Source organism: Eleutherodactylus coqui, chromosome 9 (genome assembly GCF_035609145.1).
Source record: "Eleutherodactylus coqui strain aEleCoq1 chromosome 9, aEleCoq1.hap1, whole genome shotgun sequence".
In the NCBI taxonomy this organism is placed as follows: Eukaryota; Metazoa; Chordata; class Amphibia; order Anura; family Eleutherodactylidae; genus Eleutherodactylus; species Eleutherodactylus coqui.
This window is the reverse complement of record NC_089845.1, coordinates 161,777,269-161,799,766: the sequence shown is the minus strand read 5'-3', so window position 1 is coordinate 161,799,766 and position 22,498 is coordinate 161,777,269. Positions and strand designations below refer to the sequence as shown.

At 39.5% G+C, this 22,498-nt stretch overlaps 1 protein-coding gene across 1 annotated transcript in view; it reads right to left on the bottom strand.

Annotated features, from left to right (window-relative positions):
• The window catches only part of TRAPPC9 (trafficking protein particle complex subunit 9), a 508,413-nt gene that overhangs the window by 340,049 nt on the left and 145,866 nt on the right, over window positions 1–22,498 (bottom strand). Inside the window, exon 17 of the mRNA XM_066578762.1 lies at window positions 21,620–21,744. Within this exon, the coding sequence (XP_066434859.1) occupies window positions 21,620–21,744 (125 nt within the window). The remainder of the gene's footprint in view (window positions 1–21,619; window positions 21,745–22,498) is intronic.

The window sequence follows — 22,498 nt, the reverse complement described above, 5'->3', positions numbered from 1 at the left end:
AGAGAGAGACGGATAAACCTTATGGGGAAGACTAAGATTTCCAAAAAGCAAAACCAATAAGAGTTATACTGATTTTATAAATTACTATAGTACTACCTTCTATGTACAACAATATAACTACTATAATACTGCCCCCTATGCACAAGAATATAACTACTATAATACTGCCCCTATGTACAAGAATATAACTACTATAATACTGCTCCCTATGTACAAGAATATAACTACTATAATACTGCCCCCTATGTACGAGAATATAACTACTATAATACTGCCTGCTATGTACAAGAATATAATTACTATAATACTGCTCCCTATGTACGAGAATATACTGTAACTACTATAATACTGCTCCCTATGTACAAGAATATAACTACTATAATACTGCCCCTGTGTACAAGAATATAATTACTATAATACTGCTCCTATGTACGAGAATATACTGTAACTACTATAATACTGCTCCCTATGTACGAGAATATACTGTAACTACTATAATACTGCTCCCTATGTACAAGAATATAACTACTATAATACTGCCCCTATGTACAAGAATATAATTACTATAATACTGCCTCCTATGTACAAGAATATAACTACTATAATACTGCTCCTATGTACGAGAATATACTGTAACTACTATAATACTGCTCCCTATGTACAAGAATATAACTACTATAATACTGCTCCCTATGTACAAGAATATAACTACTATAATACTGCCTCCTATGTACAAGAATATAACTACAAGAATATAACTACTATAATACTGCCCTCTATATACAAGAATATAACTATTATAATACTGTCTATTATGTACAAGAATATAACTACTATAATACTGCCCTCTATATACAAGAATATAACTACTATAATACTGCCTCCTATGTACAAGAATATAACTACTATAATACTGTCCCCTATGTACAAGAATATAACTACTATAATACTGCCCCCTATGTACAAGAATATAACTACTATAATACTGCGCCCTATGTACAAGAATATAACTACTATAATACTGCCCTCTATATACAAGAATATAACTACTATAATACTGTCTATTATGTACAAGAATATAACTACTATATTACTGTCCCCTATGTACAAGGCTATAACTACTATAATACTGCCCCCTATGTACAAGAATATAACTAGTATAATGCTGCCCTCTATTTACATGAATATAACTACTATAATACTGCCCCCTATGCACAAGAATATAACTACTATAATACTGCCTCCTATGTACAAGACTATAATGACTATAATACTGCCTCCTATGTACAAGACTATAACGACTATAATAGTGCCTCCTATGTACAAGAATATAACTACTATAATACTGCCCCCTATGTACAAGAATATAACTACTATAATACTGCCTCCTATGTACAAGACTATAATGACTATAATACTGCCTCCTATGTACAAGAATATAACTAGTATAATACTGCCTCCTATGTACAAGAATATATTGACTATAATACTGCTCCTATGTACAAGAATATAACTACTATAATACTGTCCCCTATGTACAAGACTATAACTGCTATAATACTGCTCCTATGTACAAGAATATAACTACTATAATACTGCTCCTATGTACAAGAATATAACTACTATAATACTGTCCCCTATGTACAAGACTATAACTACTATAATACTGCCCCCTATATACAAGAATATAACTACTATAATACTGCCCCCTATGTGCAAGAATATAACTAGTATAATTCTGCCCCTTTATGTACAAGAATATAACTACTGTAATACTGCCCCCTATGTACAAGAATATATTGACTATAATACTGCTTCCTATGTACAAGAATATAACTACTATAATACTGCCCCCTATGTACAAGAATATATTGACTATAATACTGCTCCTATGTACAAGAATATAACTACTATAATACTGCCCTCTATGTACAAGAATATAACTACTATAATACTGCTCCCTATGTACAAGAATATATTGACTATAATACTGCTTCCTATGTACAAGAATATAACTACTATAATACTGCCCCCTATGTACAAGAATATAACTACTATAATACTGCCCTCTATGTACAAGAATATAACTACTATAATACTGCTCCCTATGTACAAGAATATAACTACTATTGACGAGGAACCTTCTTTTTGGAACCACGCCTTACTCAATTTGGAATGTTTACAGCCCTCCATATTAATTCTGAATTGATAATGCGCATAAGAAGTTCCCACACTGACACGATGTTCAGCATGCATAGCTTCCTCAATTCTAACTTTAATCATCGGCGTGTAGCCTATTTTAAGAGTTTAACAAATCCGCCCATCTGGGCAGGTCAAATGTTACATGCATACAACGTATTGTTTAATTATTGGATAAGCATCTTGCAATTCTTCCATCCTCCGGTCATCTGTGATTGGCCATCAGGTGGTGGATGAAATGAGTGGGTTGTCTTGGAGCCACGTGGGGTTCCTTCAATATGATTGGATGGTACATCATGAACTATAAATTGCACAAACCTCCCATGTTATTTGCATACGTTTCCAGTAAAGTCGCTGGGGAAATTTCTGCGGTTGTCCATGTCTGATTCCTAGTTCCGTATTAGTGCATGCAGCTGGACAGTCAAATATATTTATACATGTTGGTTACGGGCTAAATTGCTAAACTCAATCTTTGTCAGCAGAGTTTTATAAAACAGATATTTCATATAAGCGGAAGTACCTATTGCATAACTTGTAGCAAGACATTATATTTGTAGCAAGACAGAAATATGTATACAGAATGTTCAATTGACAACTGTCTACTGCCAAAGCCCACCGATCCATAATATAGGAATACTGGACTTCCACCACACTATAATACTGCTCCCTATGTACAAGAATATAACTACTATAATACTGCTCCCTATGTACAAGAATATAACTACTATAATGCTGCCCCCTATGTACAAGAATATAACTACTATAATACTGCCTCCTATGTGCAAGAATGTAACTACTATAATTCTGCCCCTATGTACAATAATATAACTACTATAATACTGCCCCCTATGTACAAGAATATAACAACTATAATACTGCCACCTATGTACAAGAATATAATCACTATAATACTGCCTCCTATGTACAAGAATATAACGACTATAATTCTGTCCCCTATGTAGAAGAATATCACTACTATAATACTGCCCCCTATCTACAAGAATATAACGACTATAATTCTGTCCCCTATGTAGAAGAATATAACTACTATAATACTGCCTCCTATCTACAAGAATATAACTACTATAATACTGCCCCCTATGTACAAGAATATAACTACTATAATACTGCCCCCTATGTACAAGAATATAACTACTATAATACTGCCCCTGTGTACAAGAATATAACTACTATAATACTGCCCCCTATGTACAAGAATATAACTACTTTAATACTGCCCCCTATGTACAAGAATATAACTACTATAATACTACCTCCTATGTACAAGAATATAACTACTATAATACTGCCCCCTATGTACAAGAATATAACTACTATAATACTGCCCCCTATGTACAAGAATATAACTACTATAATACTGCTCCCTATGTACAAGAATATAACTACTATAATACTGCCCCTATGTACAAGAATATAACTACTATAATACTGCCCCCTATGTACAAGAATATAACTACTATAATACTGCCCCCTATGTACAATAATATAACTACTATAATACTGCCTCTATGTACAAGAATATAACTACTATAATACTGCTCCCTATGTACAAGAATATAACTAGTATAATACTGCCTCCTATGTACAAGAATATAACTACTATAATACTGCCCCCTATGTACAAGAATATAACTACTATAATACTGCCCCCTATGTACAATAATATAACTACTATAATACTGCCTCTATGTACAAGAATATAACTACTATAATACTGCTCCCTATGTACAAGAATATAACTACTGTAATACTGCCTCCTATATACAAGAATATAACTACTATAATACTGCCCCCTATGTACAAGAATATAACTACTATAATACTGCCCCCTATGTACAAGAATATAACTACTATAATACTGCTCCCTATGTACAAGAATATAACTACTATAATACTGCCCCCTATGTACAAGAATATAACTACTATAATACTGCCCCCTATGTACAAGAATATAACTGCTATAATACTGCCTCCTATATACAAGAATATAACTACTATAATACTGCCTCCTATGTACAAGAATATAACTACTATAATACTGCTCCCTATGTACAAGAATATAACTACTATAATACTGCCCCCTATGTACAAGAATATAACTACTATAATACTGCCCCCTATGTACAATAATATAACTACTATAATACTGCCTCTATGTACAAGAATATAACTACTATAATACTGCCCCCTATATACAAGAATATAACTACTATAATACTGCCTCCTATGTACAAGAATATAACTACTATAATACTGCCTCCTATGTACAAGAACATAACTACTATAATACTGCTCCTATGTACAAGAATATAACTACTATAATACTGCCTCTATGTACAAGAATATAACTACTATAATACTGCTCCCTATGTACAAGAATATAACTACTGTAATACTGCCTCCTATGTACAAGAATATAACTACTATAATACTGCCTCCTATGTACAAGAATATAACTACTATAATACTGCTCCCTATGTACAAGAATATAACTACTATAATACTGCCCCCTATGTACAAGAATATAACTACTATAATACTGCCCCCTATGTACAATAATATAACTACTATAATACTGCCTCTATGTACAAGAATATAACTACTATAATACTGCCTCCTATGTGCAAGAATGTAACTACTATAATTCTGCCCCTATGTACAATAATATAACTACTATAATACTGCCCCCTATGTACAAGAATATAACAACTATAATACTGCCCCCTATGTACAAGAATATAATCACTATAATACTGCCTCCTATGTACAAGAATATAGCTACTATAATACTGTCTATTATGTACAAGAATATAATTACTATAATACTGCTCCTATGTACGAGAATATACTGTAACTACTATAATACTGCTCCCTATGTACGAGAATATACTGTAACTACTATAATACTGCTCCCTATGTACAAGAATATAACTACTATAATACTGCCCCTATGTACAAGAATATAATTACTATAATACTGCCTCCTATGTACAAGAATATAACTACTATAATACTGCTCCTATGTACGAGAATATACTGTAACTACTATAATACTGCTCCCTATGTACAAGAATATAACTACTATAATACTGCTCCCTATGTACAAGAATATAACTACTATAATACTGCCTCCTATGTACAAGAATATAACTACAAGAATATAACTACTATAATACTGCCCTCTATATACAAGAATATAACTATTATAATACTGTCTATTATGTACAAGAATATAACTACTATAATACTGCCCTCTATATACAAGAATATAACTACTATAATACTGCCTCCTATGTACAAGAATATAACTACAAGAATATAACTACTATAATACTGCCCTCTATATACAAGAATATAACTACTATAATACTGTCTATTATGTACAAGAATATAACTACTATATTACTGTCCCCTATGTACAAGGCTATAACTACTATAATACTGCCCCCTATGTACAAGAATATAACTAGTATAATGCTGCCCTCTATTTACATGAATATAACTACTATAATACTGCCCCCTATGCACAAGAATATAACTACTATAATACTGCCTCCTATGTACAAGACTATAATGACTATAATACTGCCTCCTATGTACAAGACTATAACGACTATAATAGTGCCTCCTATGTACAAGAATATAACTACTATAATACTGCCCCCTATGTACAAGAATATAACTACTATAATACTGCCTCCTATGTACAAGACTATAATGACTATAATACTGCCTCCTATGTACAAGAATATAACTAGTATAATACTGCCTCCTATGTACAAGAATATATTGACTATAATACTGCTCCTATGTACAAGAATATAACTACTATAATACTGTCCCCTATGTACAAGACTATAACTGCTATAATACTGCACCTTGTGTACAAGAATATAACTACTATAATACTGCTCCTATGTACAAGAATATAACTACTATAATACTGTCCCCTATGTGCAAGAATATAACTAGTATATTTCTGCCCCTTTATGTACAAGAATATAACTACTGTAATACTGCCCCCTATGTACAAGAATATATTGACTATAATACTGCTTCCTATGTACAAGAATATAACTACTATAATACTGCCCCCTATGTACAAGAATATATTGACTATAATACTGCTCCTATGTACAAGAATATAACTACTATAATACTGCCCTCTATGTACAAGAATATAACTACTATAATACTGCTCCCTATGTACAAGAATATATTGACTATAATACTGCTTCCTATGTACAAGAATATAACTACTATAATACTGCCCCCTATGTACAAGAATATAACTACTATAATACTGCCCTCTATGTACAAGAATATAACTACTATAATACTGCTCCCTATGTACAAGAATATAACTACTATAATACTGCTCCCTATGTACAAGAATATAACTACTATAATACTGCCCCCTATGTACAAGAATATAACTACTATAATACTGCCCCCTATGTACAAGAATATAACTGCTATAATACTGCCTCCTATATACAAGAATATAACTACTATAATACTGCCTCCTATGTACAAGAATATAACTACTATAATACTGCTCCCTATGTACAAGAATATAACTACTATAATACTGCCCCCTATGTACAAGAATATAACTACTATAATACTGCCCCCTATGTACAATAATATAACTACTATAATACTGCCTCTATGTACAAGAATATAACTACTATAATACTGCTCCTATGTACAAGAATATAACTACTATAATACTGCCTCTATGTACAAGAATATAACTACTATAATACTGCTCCCTATGTACAAGAATATAACTACTATAATACTGCTCCCTATGTACAAGAATATAACTACTGTAATACTGCCTCCTATGTACAAGAATATAACTACTATAATACTGCCTCCTATGTACAAGAATATAACTACTATAATACTGCTCCCTATGTACAAGAATATAACTACTATAATACTGCCCCCCTATGTACAAGAATATAACTACTATAATACTGCCCCCTATGTACAATAATATAACTACTATAATACTGCCCCCTATGTACAAGAATATAACTACTATAATACTGCCTCCTATGTACAAGAATATAACTACTATAATACTGCCCCCTATGTACAAGAATATAACTACTATAATACTGCCCCCTATGTACAAGAATATAACTACTATAATACTGCCCCCTATGTACAAGAATATAACTACTATAATACTGCTCCCTATGTACAAGAATATAACTACTATAATACTGCCTCTATGTACAAGAATATAACTACTATAATACTGCCTCCTATGTGCAAGAATGTAACTACTATAATTCTGCCCCTATGTACAATAATATAACTACTATAATACTGCCCCCTATGTACAAGAATATAACAACTATAATACTGCCCCCTATGTACAAGAATATAATCACTATAATACTGCCTCCTATGTACAAGAATATAGCTACTATAATACTGTCTATTATGTACAAGAATATAATTACTATAATACTGCTCCTATGTACGAGAATATACTGTAACTACTATAATACTGCTCCCTATGTACGAGAATATACTGTAACTACTATAATACTGCTCCCTATGTACAAGAATATAACTACTATAATACTGCCCCTATGTACAAGAATATAATTACTATAATACTGCCTCCTATGTACAAGAATATAACTACTATAATACTGCTCCCTATGTACAAGAATATAACTACTATAATACTGCTCCCTATGTACAAGAATATAACTACTATAATACTGCCTCCTATGTACAAGAATATAACTACAAGAATATAACTACTATAATACTGCCCTCTATATACAAGAATATAACTATTATAATACTGTCTATTATGTACAAGAATATAACTACTATAATACTGCCCTCTATATACAAGAATATAACTACTATAATACTGCCTCCTATGTACAAGAATATAACTACTATAATACTGCTCCCTATGTACAAGAATATAACTACTATAATACTGCCCCCTATGTACAAGAATATAACTACTATAATACTGCCCCCTATGTACAATAATATAACTACTATAATACTGCCTCTATGTACAAGAATATAACTACTATAATACTGCTCCTATGTACAAGAATATAACTACTATAATACTGCCTCTATGTACAAGAATATAACTACTATAATACTGCTCCCTATGTACAAGAATATAACTACTGTAATACTGCCTCCTATGTACAAGAATATAACTACTATAATACTGCTCCCTATGTACAAGAATATAACTACTATAATACTGCCCCTATGTACAAGAATATAACTACTATAATACTGCCCCCTATGTACAAGAATATAACTACTATAATACTGCCCCCTATGTACAATAATATAACTACTATAATACTGCCTCTATGTACAAGAATATAACTACTATAATACTGCTCCCTATGTACAAGAATATAACTAGTATAATACTGCCTCCTATGTACAAGAATATAACTACTATAATACTGCCCCCTATGTACAAGAATATAACTACTATAATACTGCCCCCTATGTACAATAATATAACTACTATAATACTGCCTCTATGTACAAGAATATAACTACTATAATACTGCTCCCTATGTACAAGAATATAACTACTGTAATACTGCCTCCTATATACAAGAATATAACTACTATAATACTGCCCCCTATGTACAAGAATATAACTACTATAATACTGCCCCCTATGTACAAGAATATAACTACTATAATACTGCTCCCTATGTACAAGAATATAACTACTATAATACTGCCCCCTATGTACAAGAATATAACTACTATAATACTGCCCCCTATGTACAAGAATATAACTGCTATAATACTGCCTCCTATATACAAGAATATAACTACTATAATACTGCCTCCTATGTACAAGAATATAACTACTATAATACTGCTCCCTATGTACAAGAATATAACTACTATAATACTGCCCCCTATGTACAAGAATATAACTACTATAATACTGCCCCCTATGTACAATAATATAACTACTATAATACTGCCTCTATGTACAAGAATATAACTACTATAATACTGCTCCTATGTACAAGAATATAACTACTATAATACTGCCTCTATGTACAAGAATATAACTACTATAATACTGCTCCCTATGTACAAGAATATAACTACTGTAATACTGCCTCCTATGTACAAGAATATAACTACTATAATACTGCTCCTATGTACAAGAATATAACTACTATAATACTGCCTCTATGTACAAGAATATAACTACTATAATACTGCCCCCTATGTACAAGAATATAACTACTATAATACTGCCCCTGTGTACAAGAATATAACTACTATAATACTGCCCCCTATGTACAAGAATATAACTACTATAATACTGCCCCCTATGTACAAGAATATAACTACTATAATACTACCTCCTATGTACAAGAATATAACTACTATAATACTGCCCCTATGTACAAGAATATAACTACTATAATACTGCCCCCTATGTACAAGAATATAACTACTATAATACCGCTCCCTATGTACAAGAATATAACTACTATAATACTGCCCCCTATGTACAAGAATATAACTGCTATAATACTGCCTCCTATATACAAGAATATAACTACTATAATACTGCCTCCTATGTACAAGAATATAACTACTATAATACTGCTCCCTATGTACAAGAATATAACTACTATAATACTGCCCCCTATGTACAAGAATATAACTACTATAATACTGCCCCCTATGTACAATAATATAACTACTATAATACTGCCTCTATGTACAAGAATATAACTACTATAATACTGCTCCTATGTACAAGAATATAACTACTATAATACTGCCTCTATGTACAAGAATATAACTACTATAATACTGCTCCCTATGTACAAGAATATAACTACTGTAATACTGCCTCCTATGTACAAGAATATAACTACTATAATACTGCCTCCTATGTACAAGAATATAACTACTATAATACTGCTCCCTATGTACAAGAATATAACTACTATAATACTGCTCCCTATGTACAAGAATATAACTACTATAATACTGCCCCCTATGTACAAGAATATAACTACTATAATACTGCCCCCTATGTACAATAATATAACTACTATAATACTGCCTCTATGTACAAGAATATAACTACTATAATACTGCTCCCTATGTACAAGAATATAACTACTGTAATACTGCCTCCTATATACAAGAATAGAACTACTATAATACTGCTCCCTATGTACAAGAATATAACTACTATAATACTGCCCCCTATGTACAAGAATATAACTACTATAATACTGCCTCTATGTACAAGAATATAACTACTATAATACTGCTCCCTATGTACAAGAATATAACTACTATAATACTGTCCCCTATGTACAAGAATATAACTACTATAATACTGCCTCCTATGTACAAGAATATAACTACTATAATACTGCCCCTATGTACAAGAATATAACTACTATAATACTGCCCCCCTATGTACAAGAATATAACTACTATAATACTGCTCCCTATGTACAAGAATATAACTACTATAATACTGTCCCCTATGTACAAGAATATAACTACTATAATACTGCCTCCTATGTACAAGAATATAACTACTATAATACTGTCCCCTATGTACAAGAATATAACTACTATAATACTGCCTCCTATGTACAAGAATATAACTACTATAATACTGCCCCTATGTACAAGAATATAACTACTATAATACTGCCCCCCTATGTACAAGAATATAACTACTATAATACTGCCCCCCTATGTACAAGAATATAACTACTATAATACTGCTCCCTATGTACAAGAATATAACTACTGTAATACTGCCCCTATGTACTAGAATATAACTACTATAATACTGCCCCCCTATGTACAAGAATATAACTACTATAATACTGCCTCCTATGTACAAGAATATAACTACTATAATACTGCTCCCTATGTACAAGAATATAACTACTGTAATACTGCTCCTACTGAGAAGCACACAACTAGTATAATAGGGGTTATGGCATAGACTGGTTGATGTCCATGCCCGTTATATCAGGTGTCTCCGTTGGCTCCTCTGTGTCGCGCAGTGAATATCTGTCCTGCTCTCTATACAGAGACGCTCACAAGGGTCTATAAAATATTTAAGCAGTCAGGGTTGGCTCTGGAGTCGGGAGCGCGCTCCCTGAAGCTCCTCTAAGTCTTATATCAAGGATGACAAGTCTGCCATCACCGCTGGGGTACGGTGGGGGTGCAGCCTGCAGGTGAATTGGCGCAGGTTATGTCTCATGAAATATTTACCACCTGCTGGTTTGGAGAAATAAGGCGGGGGAGGGGGGGGGAATGAAATAATCTATTTTCCTCAGCATTAGATTGCATTAAACACTATTGTGCTGAGTGTTGTGTTCTGGCCGAAGGCGGCGAGGATCACAGTGAGAACAGCGCTCAGGATTAACCCTTAGTATGCTGTGCATCAGACAGATGGGCGACAACCTGAGCTAATCAAACAGTTTCTGGCAGCAAGCAGAGATCTTGAAAACTGGGGGAAATTAATATGCAAAGTACATCAGAATCTGTGGTTTTCAGGATACAATACTTAAAGGCCTTTGTCCTGGACTAGAAAAATATTAGTTTGCAGTTTTCCATCAATAATGCCCGGTCAGTCAGCGCTAGTCAATGATCCGCACTAATGCCCGGTCAGTCAGCGCTGTCCGGTATGGCATCTCTAGTCAATGATCCGCACTGATCGCCAGACGCAGAGCGCGGACAGACGGGGCGCTGTTTCTGAGAAAATAGTCATAGCTGTATTTATATTTACTATCTATCCCAGCCATCTGCCTGTCCGCCTATACATGTATCTGCACACAGGAGCGCACGGCTGCATCTGCTGAGAAATAGAAGAATAGCCAAGTTTAACATGACTCTTAATACATTAACACCCTCCAAACCCCAGACAGCCGATCCATCACTTACTGTACAAAAGGGAGAACAGCGGCTATTTAATGGCTTAAAGGAGATGTCCCGCGCCGAAACGGGTTTTTTTTTTTTTAAACCCCCCCCCCGTTCGGCGCGAGACAACCCCGATGCAGGGGTTAAAAAAACCACCCGCACAGCGCTTACCTGAATCCCGGCGGTCCGGTGACTTCAATACTTACCGCTGAAGATGGCCGCCGGGATCCTCCGTCTTCGTGGACCGCAGCTCTTCTGTGCGGTCCACTGCCGATTCCAGCCTCCTGATTGGCTGGAATCGGCACGTGACGGGGCGGAGCTACACGGAGCCGCTCTCTGGCACGAGCGGCTCCATAGAAGACTACAGAAGACCCGGACTGCGCAAGCGCGGCTAATTTGGCCATCGGAGGCCAGAAATTAGTCGGCTCCATGGGAACGAGGACGCCAGCAACGGAGCAGGTAAGTAAAAAAACTTTTTATAACTTCTGTATGGCTCATAATTAATGCACAATGTACATTACAAAGTGCATTATTATGGCCATACAGAAGTGTATAGACCCACTTGCTGCCTCGGGACAACCCCTTTAAGATGAGATACGTTTCTGCAACAAGTTATCAGACAATATCTATATCAGACGATATCTGTCAATCTATCTCATAGCTATCTATCTATTTCATATCTGTCTCTCATATCTATCTATTTCATATCTGTCTGTCTATCTCATATCTGTCTATCTCATATCTGTCTGTCTATCTCATATCTATCTCTCCCTCATATGTATGTTTCTCATATCTATCTATTTCATATCTGTCTGTCTATCTCATATCTATCTCTCCCTCATATGTATGTTTCTCATATCTATCTATCTATCTCATATCTCTCTATGTATCTCATATCTATCCATCTTATATGTATCTCATATCTATCCATTTAATTTCTATCAATCTCATATCTATCTATCTCATATGTATCTCATATCTGTCTATCTCATATCTGTCTATCTCATATCTGTCTATCTCATATCTGTCTATCTCATATCTGTCTATCTCATATCTGTCTATCTAGCTCATATATATTTAGCTTATATCTATCCAGCTCATATCTATCTATCCAGCTCATATCTATCTATCCAGCTCATATCTACAGTATGTCTCTATTATTTCTGGAGTGTAGAGAAGTGGAGTTTTACACCGACTTCTGTATCAGCCCGTGCTCCGGTGATGAGAGTGTATGGAGTCCCTGTGTCTATCAGCGCCGTCTGCTAGTGTTTAATGTCATCATTACTCTCCTAGACCAGAAGTCATAATTCAATCATCCTCAGCTCACTCGTCCATTTATTACACAGGAGCGGTGATCAGCAGAAAGTGGGACCTGATTCTCCTAAATAATAGACTGTACTTGTTCCCCTGCGACCAGACTGCAGTGCCGGGAGCCCACCAGGACCTGATTCCTGCCCCTGATGCCACTGCTTCAGGACGGGGAGGGTTTTATACATATTTTTTTATCTTTCTTTGCCATTGTTATAATGAGTGTCAGTTAAGGCCCATTTACACCTACAGATATCGCTCAAAATTCATCAGAAACGGACAGTTTTGAGCGATCATTTTGCATAGGTACTAATGGGTTAAATCAGCCCTTTAGTACTGCATTGCATATATTTAGTGAACAGCGGGTGGTCTAAATAGATCTGTTTCGCCTGTCAGCTCATTGTTAATTTTGCCAGCACACGTTGTTCTGTCCAGAAGAGCCAGGGTTAACATCTCCTGTGCCTTCCAGTCAGGTTAATTACTCTGCTATGTGTCTAAGAGGGGTGCTGGTGATTGACAGGTCTATCTACCTATCGTCTCCTCCCGCCGCCCTATAAGATCCCGCTCATGCTGTCTGGGAGTGGCCGAATATTCTTCAGTTTGCAGTGTCCTCTGAGTAGTCTGGTGGCTCTGACCTGCTGAGTGCCGGCCCTGTACTTTGTGTACTTTTCAGTGTCCGCTCTGTAGCCCAGCTACTCTGATCTGCTGGCGGTCTGGCCCTGCTACCTTGTGCCTTTCCCTCAGTGGGCTAGCCAGTCTGCCTTTGTTTGTATCCTGCTTCTGTCAGCTTGTCCGTTAGTCTGCTTACTTTCTATTATCAGCCAAGCCTTTCCATCTGCCTCTGTCCTGTTTGGATTGTTCGTGTTGGTTCTTGTCATCTGCTATTCCTGTCGGTGCTAGTGGGTAGTAGTCTCTTGCATAGGTACGGCGGTCCCTGCCTGTCCTCCCCTAGGAAGCGTAGGGTCAGAGTTGGCGGTCTGGACATGTCCACCATCAGGGCTATCTCCAGGAAGGGACAGTGGTGTGGGTGAAGAACAGGGAGCCCCGCGCCGTGCGTACCTAGACACCCCACTAGTACCGTAACAATATCGCTATTGTTCTCCAGCGGGACAGCGGCTGTTAACTGTTGTTAAAGAATATTATCAGCGCTGCCCATGGAGAACACAGCATGCGGTCCATCCTATCTTACAGTCCAGAGGGACGAGAATTTCATGCTGACCTGAAGTCAGCGATTGACGAAAAGTGCACGATGGGCGCATATTTACACACAACAATTATCACTCAAAAGATGGCTTTTCAGCAAATTTTGAGTGATAATGGTTCTGTGTTAAAGGGCCTTTAGACTCAACACACAGGCTTCTGGAACAGTCCACATCACCGGTTTTCTTTTTTCACTTCTGTTTCATGATAGGAATGGAAAATCAGACATCGTAGAATGGTAGAATTGGAAAGGACCTCCAGGGTCATTGCGTCCAACCGCCTGCTCAATGCAGGATTCACTAAATCTCAGACAGATGTCTGTCCACCTCTGAAGACTTCCATTGAAGAACTCACCACCTCCTGTAGCAACCTGTTCCACTCATTCATCACCCTCATTGTCAAACTGTGACAGTCCTTCAAACATTTGTAGACAGCTATTAAGTCTCCTCTTAGCCTTCTTTTTGCAAAATAAAAATTCCCAGATCCTTTAACTGATGGTTTGCAGACAGCTCACCATCCTGGTAACTCTACTCTGAACTTGCTCCAGTTTGTCAATGTCTTTTTTTTTTTTAATTGTGGTGCCCAAAACTGGACACAGTATTCCAGAAGAGGTTTTAATACATCCCAGAATTGTGTTTGCCTTTTTTGCTGCTGCATCACACCGTTGACTCATGTTCAGTCTATGATCCATTAGTATACCCAAGTCTTTTTCACATGTGCTGCTGCTTAGCCCAATTCCTCCCATTCTGTATGTGCTTTTTACATTTTTCTGGCCCAGATGCAGGACTTTGCACTTCTCCTTGCTAAATATCATTCTGTTAGTCGCCACCCAGTATTTGTTCAGAACCTTTTGAATCCTCACTCTCTCTTCTTCGATGTTAGCCATCCCTCCCTAGCTTTTTGTGTCTTTGGCAAACTTGATCAGTTTCCCCAACAATTCTATGATCTCTGGGCCTTGAACAAAAATGTAAAAAACTGCACTCCAGCTGGGAAAAACCTACAATTTCCAGCCTGTAGGCCATGCTGGGACTTGTAGTGTCTCCCTAGCTTGAGTACCTCAGATTAGAAACTACTGATTTATATATATTCCGGTTTTTTATACAGAAAGTAGTGTCACTCCCTCACAAAAAGTTCATACATTTTGCATATCAACTTCTCACCATTTTCAAAATCTCTGCTTGCTGTTACAGTACCAGGTCATTATTGTTTTCAGCTGCAGACTGTCAACCCAAAGAAAAAATGTTATTTCACACAAGCAAGCCTTTGCTTTAATTGTATCCAGTCTAGAACATCAGGAGCACAAATGTATCTGCAGCGCTGGTGTTCTGCTACAATGTATCAGTACAGGTAAAGGACTGTTTAAATGGGCAGATACTCCGGCTGTGCTGATGAGTGCTGACCTACAATGAGTATGTTATGGTCCGTCCCAGCCATGATCGTTCTTGTGCTTTTACACAAGATGATCATCGCTCAGTGATTGGAGCTGGAGCGGGCCGGGGAGTGTTCAAACTGCCTGCCCCCATTCACAGTAAACTGGCAGAAACGGAATGCCGAGTGAGAAGCAACCGGAGTCTAATCTGTCCATCGGTCGGCATGTGTTTACACTGAACTCCGGCTGGATGATGGAATCTGAATAAATAATCAGGCCGTGTAAAAGGGCCCTCATTCAGCACTCGATTGGTATCGCTGCATCGGTAAAAGTCTGATTTATTAAAATATCACATTTATTATGCAAAGCGGTAAGCACAGTCTAAAAAAAAATGCAATGCCAGAACTGCGCTTTTATTGGCCATCCAGTCTTCATAAAAAAAACACGATAAAAAAGACAGAAGTCAACCAAAATCGTACTAATAAAGGCTACAGGTCTTCCCACAAAAAAATGAGCCCTCACACCGGAAAATAAAAAAACAGTAATGGTGGTCCGAAGACAGCGACGGAAATTTTTTCGAAAGGTTTTTTTGTTTTTATTGTTTAAAGTAATACTACATAAAAACGACATAAATTTGGTATCTCCAAAATTCTACTAACCAGCAGAATAACGAAAGTGCATCCTTCCTACCGCACTGTGCAGGCCGCAAAAAAACGCCACAATTTTATTTTTCATATGGTGCGTTAAATGCTGCCATTAAAAAAATATAACCAATCACGCAAAATTACGCCCGCATGTGCATGTCGTCAGAGAAAAGAAACAAAAATCAGGGCTGCAGAGGGAAGGGGTTAACGCAAGGAGGATTATAGAGACTGGGTGCAATTGTAGCAAACTCCCAGCTGTGAGGTCTATTGGGTTCGTGCAGGATTTTAGCCACTGGAGGGAATATTTGGTGAGCAGGCTGCAGACGCACGCAGTTCCTCGATGCACCATATAAGGGGTTGGCACTATAAATGCCACAAGGTAAGCTGGTTAGAGGGGCACCATACGGATTTCTCCTGGGGACCAAGGAGTTTTAAACGACCCCGCTGCTCATGTAATAAAGACAACATGTGGTTACTATCACATATGTTAGTTACATGTGTCCTCTGATAGATGCTGCCCTCTAGACGGGCATAGAAATCTTCCCTAGTTTCTGCAGGCGGCGGGCATGCCAGCCGACAGCTTCGCTATAAAGGGTTAATGGCTACCATGGCAGCCAGTCCCTAGAACAGAATCGCCATTTATCACAGCGCGCCGGCTCCGCTGGTTGACAGGCCGGTTATAAATATACCTATTAACAGCCGCAATGAATCTTTAAACAGCACAATGGGGGACAAACCGGCTAAAAATAGCTCTGCGCAGGAAGCGCGCCGTCCGCCGAAAAACCATTCCCCTTTATACACCAACCCAGAGAGAATCTGCATAATGCGGACGAGCGAGTATATCCCTGCTGCTCCTACACGCATGTAACATACTACAGCAGAGGGTGATCACACAGAGCATGTCATACAGCACAATCATGTATACACGCACTGTAGAGCTACAGTATAAAACAGACCGCAGGGCGAAAATACAGGGGAACATGGGATCGTTCCCAGCAAGAGGAACCACGGAGATAGGAGTGCGGCACACGGCTCAGACAGAATGCCACAAAGTGGCGAGATGTGGATTGTAACAGCACAAATGACACGCAACATGTGTACAAAACCTCACGCCTGCGCAGAATGACGCTTTTTGATGTGAAGACCCTAGACCATCTAATATACACTCTTAAACACATAAAAACACCCGCCCCCCCAGGAGTAGTAGTTGTTTTGCTGCAGTACCCGGCATGCGGTTCCATCTCAGGCAGATCTGTACATGATGAGAGTTGTGGTGATTAGATGGACGGTCTTGTCACCGGAAGCCCTATAAGTGGTTCCCCCCTTGGCCTATAAGAGGCTCTCGGAGGCTCCTTGTGTGTAGTGACCTCTTCTTCTGCTTGTAGAGCTTGTTGACCACTAGACACCTCTACGACACAGAGAAGAGATTTCACCCCGTTACCAGAGTCTGAGAGGGGCGCATTATTGGGGTGTGAGAAGCTGGATGGTCGTATCCATGAATTGTCCCCACTGGGCCGTTCTGACCAGACTGTTAGGGGGTGTTGGCACCAGTGGATGTGTGAGGGCACACAAGGTGACTGGGCTCAGGGTGCCCCCTACAGACCACCAGTAGAAAGGACCATCTGATCGTCTGACAAGTACCAGCAGCTCAATAGAGAAACTATATGCCTCCATGCCTGTCCGTATCACATCTTGTATCCAAGCTAGAGGTGGTATAACAGGCTACTAAAGCTTTCATGCCCACCAGTATCACATCTTGTATCCAAGCTAGAGGCGGTACAACAGGGGTACTAGAGCCTACATGCTGTCTGTATCTCATCTTGTATCCAAGCTAGAGGTGGTACAACGGGGTACTAGAGCCTCCATGCTCCCGTATCACATCTTGTATCCAAGCTAGAGATGGTACAACAGGGTACTAGAGCCTCCATGCCTGTCTGTATCACATCTTGTATCCAAGCTAGAGGTGGTACAACGGGGTACTAGAGCCTCCCTACAAGGGGTCGGTTCTCCACAATAAATGATGCTTCTGCTCTGATATGGGAATCACTTATATTAACCCTACAATCACAAGTTTCCGTCCATCCAACATCTTTTAGGGAAGGGAGGTTACTGATAATGTGTGTCAAGAAATAATACACATTATATATATACTCCTTCTAGGGGACGGATTGGTCTGACACAGTGTAGCTTCCACTTTTAGGCCTTTTTCACATGGGCTACAAAGCACATATATGTCACATCCATGCGTTTTGTAGCCCGTGTGACAGAGGCCTCATTCACCACCATTATGAAGCCCTCCGAGCGGTTAGTGAATACATCTTGTTTATATCCATTGGTCAAAACCATTGACAACCGAGGGGCTCCTCCTCATCAGCCTTCTGCTGAGCCTCCGTCGCCGTATTCTACTACTATGCAGGATAAAATAGCGCTACACGATCTGCCTGTCCTGTAAAATACCGAACAGCCGGATGGGAGTCAAACGGAGCCCGTTCTAGTCTCGGGGTCTGCTGGGCGCCGTCTCTGCATCTGATCAGCCAGTGGATCCTGTTTTCCTGCTCCCATGATGGAGTGCTAATGTGATCGAAGCCTAAGGGGGCTGTCATTGGCTTCATCCGTCTCAGGATTCCGGCAGTATGGCCCGCCCTGACCGCAGGTCTCCGGACCTGAACCTAGAGCCACATCTATGTATCACCTGGGACTGAAGTCGCCTATTAAGGGACTGGCTTATTCGGGGAGTGAAGCACATGGTCTTGCGTATTCATTCTGTCAAGTCTCATCTTCCTGGTAACACCGCGTCTCCGAATTACTGATAACCCTGAGCCCGCCATCCATCACTGTCTGCGGACCGCCTGAACACACGCTCACAGAGCTAATGGCTGACATTCATCGCAAAGGTAAATTCAAAGCTGAACTGAAATGCAATGATGGAGAAAACCGCAGACCAGAAAACCCCCCCGGGGAAGAGGGACAAAGGTGCCTAATTGGTGCCATCGGAGACCCCCATGATCAGTGGGATGGCATGCCCCTAGTTCTGCCGCACCCCTGGCACCGGCTCCAGTAGTTAGTAGCCAGGTGAGGAGTTTCTTTCAGGGGGTTGTACAACTAGCTTTGTGCTGTATTATTGCATTTTGGTCCCTGATCAGGACCCCCGCTATAGGCCACAGCAGGGACACAATATAACGGTATAGCTCCACAGTGATGGCGAGGAGTCTGCATGACATCATCAGGATCAGACATGATCAGCCAGTCCCCGGGGGACTGGGATAACCGGACAGTCTGTCCCAACAAGACAACCTCTTCAACATCTCCATTTGACAGACCATCAATGTGTGATTGGTGGGGGTCTCACCCTTGGGATGGCCCTCATCAGATAAATAAAAGTCATAAGCCATAAACATACTGCACATGAGGGAACCCATTGACTTCCATGAGAGAGTGTTGTAGGCATACTATGTGGCCTATGCAAGAAGGGGGAGGGGGTAAGCTGTGACCATCACTCATTGACTTCTATGGAAGAGTGTTGTTGGCATGTTTGTGACCTGTGCAGGGAGGGGTAGGAGATTAGTTGTGAGCATCATCCATTGATTTCTATGGAAGAGTGTTATAGAATGCTCTGTGACCTGTGCAGGGAGGAGAGGAGGTGAGCTGTGACATCACCTATTGTGAATGGAGGATCCTGTGTTATCTATATATAGGTGTCACTTCTCAGTGTACGGCCGGTCTCACACGGATAAGTTGGATTCTGCATGTGGGAGCCTGCAGCGGAATCCTTCTCTGCCTGGGGCTAGCGACCCCGAGGACCTTGTTTTCCTGCACTGCGGGTGTTGGGTATGCGCAGTACAGATTAAAAAAATTTTTTTGTATTTTCTGCGCCATCGCTAGGCGGTGACGGGGTACCCATGGCCTATCCGCAATGTCATTTACGGATGGGCCTCAGGTCAGACGGCTTCCATTGACTTCAATCAAAGCCGTCTGTGCGGATCCTGCTGAATAGCAGAACATGCTGCGATGCCATCACTGTTCGCTCGTCGGAGTGGAGATGCTATTCTTTCAATGTGTGCGGAAGACCGCGGACCGTCCGGGCGGGCGATAATCACAGATTCCGCAATAGAAATCTGGTTGTGTGACACCGACCTAATGCTGCCTGTGATGAGAGTGAGGTTTACTCTACAGAACAGGAAGTGTCAGACTATTGTTAGGCCTAGTGGTCACTGCAAGAACTGCAAGATTTAAGGAATTTATTTAATGTAGATTGGGACATAGAGAATTCAAAAACTCCAAAAATTATTAAAAAATATGTTTAGCAAAAAACTTGTTGTTTTGCCATTTTCCGATGCCACATTGCCTTTAAACCTTGGCAATACACCCAGGTTTGCGGCCGAGTGGACCGCGCCTGTTAGCGAATGTATGGTTTTTGTTTTACTGCTGCTAGGGCTTATTTTAGGGCTCAAACAGTAGGACTTCCTAATGTAAAAGTCGCATCGCACTGAACAAAAACCCCGATTTCGTGCGATACGATGCAACACAAAGGAAGGCTCCACAGGGAGTCATGGGCTTCAAAACACTGCAAATAGCGGCAATATTCAACACGCTACGATTTTTTTTTCTCGCAATGTAGCCGCCTACAAAACATCGCTGGTGTGAAGGAACCCACAGGAGAGCAGGGCCTTCACAGACATGCGATTTGTAGCGCTGGCGCGTCACGAGAAAATGGGGTGATTTTTGTCGCCCGTGTGAAAGCGGCCTGAATCTCACTCTGTTTCCTCCCAAAACATCAACACTTTCATACCCTGAAATCCTCTGCGCTGCGGGTGAAATCCAGGGAAGAAGGTAGAACTTCGCTGTCAGCACTGCACTGGACTCTCCCTGGACCGCGGTGCTACGAGGTGATGGAAGCGAGCGTGGCGGAGGAGGAGCGGCTCACCTTGACGTGGCTGAAGTCGCTGCTCTTGCTGCTCTCGGGGGGGTTGACGGGTTTGGTTTCCAGTCTGGGTTTGACGATGTGTCGGAATGGGCTGGAGACGGGGAGGCCGCTCACACTGATGCCATCTGCAGAAACAAGGAGGAACAGACAAGAACAGTCAGCAGTCTTCTAGATAGGGGGCGCTGTCTGCAAGGCTCACATGGTCAGGTATCTACGCTGCACATGAAAACGTCAGCATCGACTGACGCGCAAATGCTTTCTGTACACAAATATGAAAAGCAGATTCCTGGGAAAAAGAAACAAGTGACAACAAGTCTGGTTACAGCAGATTACCCAACTGAACAAGGCTGAACTGCAGCAGGGGCCCGTACTATGGTCGCGCTAGGATCGCACTAAAGTCGTACTAGGATCACACTGAGGTTACACTAAGCCCACACTGGGATCGCACTAAGGTTGCACTAGGATTGTACTAAACCTGCGCTAGGATAGCAATGAGGCCAAACTAGGACCACACTAAGCCCACACTAGGATCGCACTAAGGTCGCACTAAGCCCACACTGGGATCGCACTAAGGTTGCACTAAGCCCACACTAGGATCGCACTAAGGTTGCACTAGGATTGTACTAAACCTGCGCTAGGATAGCAATGAGGCCAAACTAGGACCACACTAAGCCCACACTAGGATAGTATCAAGGTCGAACTGAGCCCGCACTAAGCCTGCGCTAGGATCGCAATGAGGCCAAACTGAGGCCAAACTAGGACCACACTAAGGTCGCACTAGGGTTGTACTAAGCCGGCATTAAGGACACACTAAGATCGCACTAGGATACTACTAAGGTCACACTAAGCCTGCGCTGGGATCGCAATAAGGGCCAAACT